General features: G+C 35.4%; 1 protein-coding gene across 2 annotated transcripts in view; it reads left to right on the forward strand.

Annotated features, from left to right (window-relative positions):
• LOC120075903 (endoribonuclease Dicer homolog 3) overlaps positions 1-9614 on the forward strand; it is a 34611-nt gene extending 24997 nt beyond the window's left edge. For both annotated transcript variants that reach the window (XM_039029645.1, XM_039029646.1), the window contains 6 exons: positions 1388-1660; positions 1867-2193; positions 8145-8208; positions 8391-8462; positions 8904-9015; positions 9180-9614. In XM_039029645.1, the coding sequence (XP_038885573.1) occupies positions 1388-1660; positions 1867-2193; positions 8145-8208; positions 8391-8462; positions 8904-9015; positions 9180-9387 (1056 nt within the window). In that variant the 3' untranslated portion in view covers positions 9388-9614. The remainder of the gene's footprint in view (positions 1-1387; positions 1661-1866; positions 2194-8144; positions 8209-8390; positions 8463-8903; positions 9016-9179) is intronic.
• The last annotated feature ends 1214 nt before the right edge of the window (positions 9615-10828 follow it).

A 10828-nucleotide genomic window follows, 5' to 3' on the forward strand; every position in this document is an offset into this window, starting at 1 on the left:
CATATTGGACGCATGAAACCGACTACAAAATGGGCAAGGTCAACCATATTGTAGGCAAGAAACCGACTACAAAATGAAAATCAATATCCAACATACAATGGGAAGATGAACATTGAGATCTTTTTAGATTGGATAAAAATGTGGGAAAATTTCTTCGATTACTTGGGAACCCCGAAAAATAATAAGGTTAAATTGGTTTCTTTGAAACTAAAGAGTGGCTTGGTGGGATCAAATTCAAGGCAACCGATGTGCTTATGGAAAAATACCTATAGCTAGCCGGCCACAAATGTTCTTTTCTTTGCTTAGAGATATTGCCTTGATCGATGGGTACTCGCACACCTACAACCCTTGGAGTCTTAATGAACTTGATGGAAATTTTATGTTTTGGATTTTTTTTCCATAATATTTTTGTTCAAGATGCAGGAGGTTGGTTTGGCCATACTCCGTTGTACAAATTTATTTTATTTTGTTTTTCTTCTTTTTAAAACTCGAGGATGAGTTTTTTTGGGAGGGATGTAATATGATATAGTAAGAATTGGGGTAGTTTAGTAAATTCAAGATTAGTTACCCTATCCCACATGTAATTCTCTATAAATAGAGAATCCCTCTCTTGTATTGATTAGATTTTGATAATTAATACAAACTTTAGCTTCAAGATTCTTCCAAGATTTCTCCAAGACTCTTTAGTCTTCACTAGGTTGACAACCTACAAAAACGGCATCCAACGGTAATCCCATGAAAACGTTCAGGTGCCCAATCGGATACATTGAGTCTAATATCGTACCACAACTCGCTGAGAGGTCTCTCAATCCTCTAAAGTTTTTTTTTTCCCCGAAGCTCCCAATACCCCTGCCCTATCACAAAAACATTTCTTCCTCACAAAAAAGGAGGATAGAGAAGGAACCCCTCAATCATCTCTCGATAGTCTCTGTACCAAGCAAGCTAAAACCAAACTCCTCAAAAACCGGCTCCAAACTGCAAAAGCGTAATTACGAGCTCAAACAATATGATATAGGTCCTCTGCTGCCCCTCCTGCAAATAAATATAGGACAGTGACCCTATCAAGTTGGGTACCGTCCTCAAACCCTAACACGAGAGTGTTAATTCTCCCCACCTCCTTTTTGATGATTATGTGTGTAGAGGGAGTGGCCTAATTCCAGTAATGGGTATGGACTTCAGTCCAAAGAGATAAATTGAATTCTTTTTATCATAAAAGTGAAGATGTTGCTATTTGTAACCAATTTCATAGTTGATTTCAAGATTTCTTTCTCGTTTATGTTATACATTCCTCCAGAAAATCAAAGATCAGAAGTAAGTTACATGCCAAAAGAATGATGCTATTGAAATGTGAGAATTCCAGCTGATTTCTCTTTCTTCTCTTCCTCAGAGGCTTGAATTTCTTGGTGACTCAGTGTTAGACTTGCTCATTACTTGGCATTATTATCAGAACCATTCAGAAATTGACCCAGGGGAGTTGACCGATTTACGTTCAGCTTCTGTTAATAATGAAAATTTTGCTCAAGTGGCTGTGAGACGGAATCTTCAGCAACATCTTCAACATTGTTCTGGGCTTCTGATGAGTCAAGTTACTGAATATGTGAAGTATTTGTCCGAGTCTCATGATACTGGAAAGTCACTGCATGGCAATAAAGGCCCCAAGGTACTTGTCATTCAAATTTATGATATGTACTACAATTATTAGACTAATTTTGTCATTCCACATTTCTTGACTGGGAGTTTCGTGTAATAATAGATTATTTACAGATTAGAAATCCATTTGCAGTACTGTTCTTTATATGATACAGTCTACCTTCTCCCTGATCTCTTGGTAAGTTGACTTTCAACTCTTATCTTTTTTTACTGCAGGTTCTTGGTGATATGGTGGAAAGTATTGCAGGTGCCATACTGATTGACACAAAGCTTAATCTTGACGAAGTGTGGAAAATATATAAGCCACTATTGACTCCATTTGTTACCCCTGATAAACTTGAACTTCCACCACTGCGAGAACTAATTGAATTATGTGATTCTCTTGGGTATTTCATCAAAGATAAATGTACTAGGAAGGGAGAAATTTTTCATGCAGAACTTAGATTACAGTTGCAAGACGCCCTATTGATAGGTGAAGGATATGAACGAACCAGAAAAGCCGCAAGAGGGGAAGCTGCTCATTGCTTATTAGTTCAACTTGAGGTAAAATGTTGCCTGCTTCAATAGGCAAAATTTTATTATTTCTCTTCTTTTCTTTAATTAAAAGAATCTAAGCATAGGGATTCAGAATTAGATTAATAGTCCAATGTTGGGCTCTCAAGCCTTCATTGAATTTTAAGAATTTTTAAGGTTTGGTCAACTTTTAGGTAATTTTGCCTAGTGGATTGCACATGGTTATATATCATTTATGCTCAGGATCTTTGAGTCTGTCCTCAATAGTTTTAGAGAGAATAAATGATCTTATTCAATTAATCAGGCTGAATATACATATATATAGGCAATTAAGAAACCCTAATTACAATAAAGGACAACTAATTATAATTACAAAATAAATACATATCATAACATTCCCCCTCAAGCTGGAGCAAATATGTCAATCATGTCCAGCTTGTTGCACAGGTAGCTTATTCTTGCTCCGTTTACTGCTTTAGTAAGGATATCTCCTAATTGTTCTCCAGTCTTCACATATCCTATAGATATCAACCCTTGTATTTTCTCGCGAATAAAATGACAGTCTACTTCAATATGTTTAGTTCGTTCATGAAATATTGGGTTGGATGCAATATGGAAATCAACTTGATTATCACACCATAGTTTAGCTGGCACATTAACACTGAAGCCCATCTCCGACAAAAGTTGATGTATCCACACTATTTCACACATAGATTGTGTCATAGCTCTATATTCTGACTCAGCACTCGAACAGGAAACTACATTTTGTTTCTTACTTTTCCACGACACCAAGTTTCCTCCTACAAAAACACAATATTAAGAGGTTGATCTTCTATCTTTTCAAGATCCAACCCAATCAGCATCTGAAAAATATTTAACCCTTGTATGACCATGATCTTTAATATAAGATCCCATGTTCAGGTGCAGCTTTTAGATAACACAGAATTTGTTCAACTGTAACCCAATGATCCACAGTTGGGGAAGACATAAATTGACTCACAATACTCACAGAATAAGCAATGTTAGGTCGTGTCATTGTTAAATAGTTCAACTTTCCAATTACTCTTCTATCTCTCTCAGGATCTTTAAACAATTCTCCTTCCTTAGCAAGTTGCAAATTTGGTATCATCGGAGTACTACATGGTTTGACTCCTAGTTTACCTGTCTCGGACAATAAACCAAGCACATATTTTTGTTGGGATAGATAAATACCTTTCTTGCTTCTCATTACTTCAATACCCAAGAAATACTTCAATGGCCCCAAATCTTTGATATGAAATTGACCCTGGGGAAAGGTCTTGAGAGAAGATATACCTAATGCATCATTTCTAGTGATAAATATCATCAATATATACAACAAGCAAAGTAATATCACTGTCAGATCGTCGATAGAATACAGAATGATCAGATGAACTTTTCTTCATACCAAAACATTCGAATGCTTGACTAAACTTACCAAACCATGCACGAGGACTTTGTTTCAGTCCATACAAAGATTTTCGAAGCCGACATACCTTATCATTCTCCCCTTGAGCAACAAACCCAAGTTGGTTGCTCCATATAGACTTCCTCTTGAAGATCACCATGAAGAAAAGTATTCTTAATGACAAGTTGGATGCAAAGGCCAATTGTGAGTAGCAACCATCGATAAAAATAGTCGAATGGAAGTTAATTTAGCAACAGGAGAAAATGTATCAGAATAATCAGTCCCATAAATTTGTGCATAACCTTTGGTAACAAGACGAGCTTTCAATCGAGTCACTGTTCCATTGGGATTAACCTTTTGTAGTGAACACTCATTTACACCTAATAGCCTTCTTTCCAGCCAAACGCGAAACGAGATCCCAAGTACCATTATCATCCAGAGCAGTCATCTCCTCAATCATTGCACTATGCCACACGGGATGAAATAAAGCTTCATTAACAGAGTTAGGAATAGAGGTGGAATCAAGAGATGTAATAAAGGAATAAGTGGGAGAAGACAACTGGTTATATGAAACAAACGAAGAAATAGGGCAAGTACAAGTGCGTTTACTTTTTCGAAGGGCAATGGGAAGATCATCACTCGGTCTTGGATTAGATGTCGAAGAAGCCAGTGGTGGAGGACATGGGTCTGAAGGTGGTTGTAGAGGACGCTTGGAGTAGATTCGAGTAGTCGGAGGGTCAGAAGGAAAGGACATAGAGGAAGGTGAAGGAGAGGATGATGTAGAAGATTATTGGTAGAGGACATGAGTCGGGGGATCTTTAATGATGTAGAAGATGTAATCTCATAGACAAAAAAGATCTTCATCTTCCCTCTGACACGGACTCTACAGTGATGGACTAAAGGGTATATCTTTGAAGAATGTAACATCAGGAGATACGAGATACCTGTTCAGAGTAGGACAATAACAATGATAGCCCTTTTGAACACGCAAATAGCCTAAGAAAATGCATTTCAAAGATTTTAGATATAATTTGGTTCGATTTGAACGAATATTCCGAACAAAACAATCACAACCAAAGATCTTAAGAGCAACAGGAAACAAAAATTTCGTAGGAAAAAGAGTACGATAAGGAATCTCTCCATTTAGGACAGAGGAAGGTATTCTATTAATCGAGAAGCAAGTAGTAGACACAACATCAACTCAAAAATGCTTTGGAACATGCATTTGAAAGGATAAGGCGTGAGCTATTTCAAGGAGGTGTCTGTTCTTTCTCTTAGCAACTCCATTTTGAGATGGAGTGTCTGCGCAAGAGGATTGATGAATAATGTCATGACCACATAAGTAAGATCCAAGTACATGGGAGAAATATTCACTAGCATTATCAGTTCGCAAGGTTTTGATCGAGACATTAAATTGATTTCGAATCTCGGCATGAAAAGCACAAAAAGGGGACAATAACTCAAAACGATTTTAAGTTAAAGTATAACCAAGTTACACGAGAATAATCATCAACAAAAGTAACAAAGTAACGAAAACCCGTTTGGGATACGACTGGATAAGGACCCAAATATCAGAATGGACTACCTCAAAAGGCAATTGCTCATTTATGAACCCTAGGACTAGAACTAAGACGATGAAATTTAGAGAACTGACACGAATCACAATTCAAAGACGATTAGGAACGAAATTCTGGATAAAGTTTCTTCAACACAAACAACGATGGATGACCCAAATGACAATGAACTTCAAACGGGGATGTAACTCCAGAACAAGTCACATCTTTCGATATCTTATGGTAAAAAATGTGAAGACTCCCCGACTCGTGTCCTTTACCAATAATCTTCTTCGTCATATGATCCTGAAACAAGCAATAATAAGGAAAAAAACGAGACAAAACAATTAAGGTCACGAGTAAGCTGGCTAATAGAAATTAAATTAAGAGACAATTGAGGCAAATATAAGACAGAGGACAAAGAAAGTGATGGAGAAATGGTGTCGGATCCAAGAATAGAGGAGGTTGATCCATTTGTCAAAGTAACAGGCGAAGATGAGACAGGAGACAGAGGCATAGAAAATAGGTTAGAATGACCTGTCATATGAGCGTGACACTAGACTTTATGACCCATTTGGTAGATGATGTAAGAAGACATTTCGTATTACCTGCCTTAGAATTGGTGGCAATAGGATTTGATGAAGAAGAGCAAGGATTCTTGGAATACTTGAAATTTAGCAAAGTCATCGACAGAGATAGTAAAAAACTTCTCAGCCATATCACTGGTGGAAGCTATCTGAGCATGTTGAGATCGTTGAGTCTTTTACAATAACTTTTGATAATCACATTTCATATGACCTGACTTACAACAATAGTGACAGACGATCTCTGGAGAATCTGATATTCGATTATCATAACTAGGCTTTTGAAAATTGTTAGTTATCCCTGAAATACTGCGATAGTTGTTATTATTCTTACTCATAAGAGCACTGTTAGGTTGAGAAATAGGAAAACTAGATTGAGAACTCTCAATACGAAGAACACGATTGAAGGCTTCCTCTAATGATGGAATTTTAGAATCAGAAAAAATCTGTGTTTTAGTCATTCCAAACTCAGGTGAAAGTCCATTAAAAAATATCATAACAACCATCTTTTCTTGCTGAGCTTGTTGAACTTTGACATTGGGACTAAACGGCAATAGTAAAGCAAGTTCAACAACTGTCTTCTTAAGTCTCATAAAGTAACTTGTAACAGATTCTGTTTTCTGTTCAGCTCGAAAGAATTGCATACAGACATCAAACATTCTATGAATGTGTTCTTTTCTAGAATATAGAAATTCTAAGAATTCTAAGAGTTTTTTCACAGAATCATAATGATCTACCAAACCAACAACCTTAGTTTTAATAGAATTCTTAATTTGAAGATAAAAGTTGAGTGTCATCACAAAGCCAAGCCTTTTTCTTTTCATCTTTTGGTGGCTCCTTAGTCACATGATCATCCATATCTGTACTAAGCAAATAAAATTGAATCATCCGATGCCAATCGTAGTAATTCGATCTATTTAACTTGTGTTCGGTTATCTTCGATGCCAGGAAAATTACATTAGATACTACCATATGCTTCACTTCATCCATTATGAGCTAATAAATAGTTTGTAGATCTCATGAGCGGAAAGAACAAACCAGAATCGAAATCAAAGGTGAAACAAAAGAACAAAACAGCTCCAAATTGAACAAAACAGCGACAAACCCTAAGCACAAAAAGGGTATTTTATCCAAATAATTCACAACTGTAGATTTCAATGGAACCAAATGCACGGAATGATTAGAAAAGACGAGCCGAGAGGAACCCAACTAACGGAAAGTGGAGAAAATGCCCCATGCGCCGGTGCGTGGCGATGGAGCAACTTGAACTAGCGGCGCGCGTCTCACGTGCGGCTGTTTCCGGTGAATGGCAATGGAAGATCGAGGCAGACGACGACAACGCTCCTCCTGAGGTGGGTGGTGTCGTCAAACTGCCACTCGAAGTGATGACCCAAATACAAACCCTAACCCACAAAGCCGTCAAACGAAAATTCTAAACCCTAGACTGCTCTGATACCACATATTCAATAGTTTTAGAGAGAATAATGATCTTATTCAATTATATATAGCAACTCAGAAATCCTAGATAGGAGATATAAAATTACAATAAAGGACAAATAGTTATAATTACAAAATAAATACATATCATAATAGAGCCCTCTTTTACTTTTGTCTTCTACAGACGCAGAGAATATTAGAAATAAGATGTTTTTGTTCACAAAGGAAAGTTATCAAGTTTGGAAAAGTTTTGGGGGTTCATTCACTTGAAAACAGACAATATTCTGTCTCGAGGGATTATGAACTTTGTGTTTCTTGACTTTTATATTTAATGTGTCACTATTGGTGATCTTTTAGTGTTGGAGGTTTCTGCTTTATTTGACGATGCTTGCTTGTTATGAAAAGCTTTTAGAATCAAGGAGTTTATATCTTAGAGCAATCTTCGAACTTATATTCTCTATTCCAATTAGTTTCGAATTGAGAAAGGCTTGAATTAGTTTTCTGACTAGTGAGTTAATGACATTTTCTTGTTTGTGGTTCTTGGTTTCATTAACTGTGACTTTAATATTGTTTTTCCCCTCGTCAAGGAAAAGGGTGATACTAGAATGTAGTCACATTTTTAGATGAGAAACGAAAGAATGGGGAGGAAAACCAAAGCCCTACGCCAATGAAAATTACAAAAAGAAATCCCTTCCGGGTGGAATAAGAGAACTTAATAAAATGTTTTGTCCGCCGCCATATATATGGTTTTCTTTTCCTTTGATGAGATTGAATTTCTTATTTCTTATAAAAACAAAAATGGAATCCCTTTTTTCTTTCTTTTCTCTTAACCCCATGGCTCTTTTGATTAGGGGGTAGCTTAGCTTATTTCCTGTTTTGCAATCCTTTCTTAGACATGGAATTTAATCTTTATTTTCCGCACTGTATGGCATCTTAACTTTTTATTTGTTATGGTACTCATTTTGGACTTTCTGATAACAGACCAGAGGAATTTCTTACTCTCGTTCTGGCTCTAAGAAGAGAAAACAAAATCCCAGTCATATCGGTGAGTGTCATTTTCGTGAGTCGGTTGAGCATCCTGCCAAAAACTCAAGTTTTTCTTTGGGGTCTACAATCCATAAGATAAAAAATAATGATGGAGGTGGTGATGGCTCCTAATCTCTCTCTCTCTCTCACGTTTTTTTTTTTTTTTTTTTTTTTTTGTGTGGGTGGGTGGGTGGTGGGCAGAGGCTGCTATGGTTCTCCCGTCATCTGTCAACTGTTCTACAGAAGCCTGTGATCCCAACTTGGAGACCCCTGGTTTGCTTCTGTTCTCATTTAATTTGATCTCATTGGTGGTCGATATTTGAACGGTGGAGTATTTTATCACTCATACAAAAGTTTTATCATCACTGATATGAACCTTGTTTAACTACCTTGACAACTTGGGAAGCCTGGGAGATACATGATTTGATGATTTCAATTTTTTTTGCATTTGTAGGAAAAAAAATAAAGAAAAAAGAATTTTTTATTGTACAACTGCTTTATATCGATATGTTAATTGCTGGAGTTTACTGGTGTGTTGTGGCTTGTACCCAAAGACCAAAGTGTACTCTCAGCAACGTTCACAAAATTCTTATCTCGGGTTTATGACAAGAAAGGAGTTAATATCATTCATTTCTAGCTGCACACGTCGAGTTTAGGACCTGAATTCAAGCTTCTTTTCATTGATTTATAACTAATTTTTTGCCAATGTTGCAGTTATTGGACCAATCAACTTAAAGAAAGGAGGACCACGGAGTACGCTGTTTGAACTATGCAAGAAACTGCAGTGGCCAATGCCAACTTTCAATACAGTAGAAAATAAATCAAGGTTAGTCAATATTAGTTAGCACCTTCTCTATTCTGACTGGATACGAATATCTTTGTATTTTCCTCTATGTCCACGCCCTCAGGATCTATCCTTGAACAACAAACAGCACCATCGTGTTGACTCAAATATTTTATTATTGTAACAAGTAATTGTCCTTCGTACAGGGTCCAAATCGAAATTGGCGAAGGCTCAGAGAAGAGAAAAGGATTTAACAGTTTTTTGTCAAATGTTATTTTGCAAATACCCAATGTTGGCTGTATCGAATGTGAAGGTGAAGCTCGAGCAGATAAGAAGAGCTCGCTTGATTCGGCATCTCTCATCATGCTTCAGGAACTCCGACAACGAGGAAGAGTCATTATTAACGACTCATGAGCCTCGTCATTAGTAGTCTCTTATGCCTTTTCTCTTGATCTTTAGGGCTGGTGTTCTCCTCTCATGTTTGATATTTTGAATTCAGGAATGTTAGGATGGAGATTTGAACATCAGACCGTTTGGTTGAATGTATAAAGTCTTGACAACTATAGTTGATATTAGTGCACTCTGTTATCCAAGTTATAATAGGAAATTATACCAGAGGTGCGCAAAACTCCATTTTCGAAGATTATTTGCAATCAAAGCTATAACTAATTGTACAAAATCATTTTTAAATTTCAATTTTATTCCTTTTATTTTTAATATATATATATATATAAACAAAATTGTTGTATATATTTTCAATTATAACGAAATGTCACTATCTATTCGTATGGACATTGATAGATATCTAACTTACTGTCTATCAAGGACTATCAATATATATATAAATAAACAAAATAATAGGATTTTCAAATATAAGATGGTCTACTTTCTTATATTTGAAAATTCTATTATTTTCTAAAAGTCCTTAGCGAATATTAGATGGAGTCAACATATGGAAGCAATTAAGGATCTAAGCATTTTGACTACATCAATTTAAAAAAAAAACATGCATGCTCACTAAAAAAATAGAAATAGGGTTCATAGAATATGACCTTTGTAGTTTTAAATTTCTACTGCTAAGACAATCTTATTAGTAGACTGCCACTAAAGCCTTCTTTATTATCCTCAAGCCTTAGATTGAAGTGTGATCTTCAAATTGAGAAGAATTTAAGGTGATTTTTAGAGAGTGAAGAAAATGTAGAAATATAGCTTTTCAACTTTTGTGAATCTCAGAGTTTCAGTTCTTTCTCCCCAAAATCAGTTCAATAACTTCAATAAATAGAAGTTGTTGATCATGCAGATGGATGAAACAAGAAGAAATCACCTCATTTTCCATTTCCAAATTAGTGGCATGAGGTGGTCTTCAATGGAAAAAGTGGAATAAACCCATTATACTTTGTTTTTTTTTTTTTTTTTTTTTTTCCATAAAATTGATTTAATTTTTTAAAATTAAATCCTGATTTAAAAACCAATTTTAATTAAATTAGTTTTATAATTTTAAAAATCATAAATCAAAATTCAATTAAATTAATTTCATAATTCTGAATTTCAAAAATCCAAAATTTTAATAAATTAATTTGAAAAAAATAATTAAACCAATTTAATAAAATTAATTTAATATCAAATATTAAATTAATAAGATGCCTCATCAAATATTTAGATCATAGTTAAATATTGTCAACTCTCTAAAACTGTAATGTTTAATTCGTTAATTAAATATCGATTATATCAATAATAATCCAAACCCTAAATTGAGTTTGAATATTTCAAATTATCTCAACACGCTATTCTAAGGTTTAATTCTTTTACGAGCTAGTAGAGGGACCTAATGTACCTACAAATCATGAGCTCCAAC

Source organism: Benincasa hispida, chromosome 4, assembly GCF_009727055.1.
Source record: "Benincasa hispida cultivar B227 chromosome 4, ASM972705v1, whole genome shotgun sequence".
NCBI classification, from domain to species: Eukaryota; Viridiplantae; Streptophyta; class Magnoliopsida; order Cucurbitales; family Cucurbitaceae; genus Benincasa; species Benincasa hispida.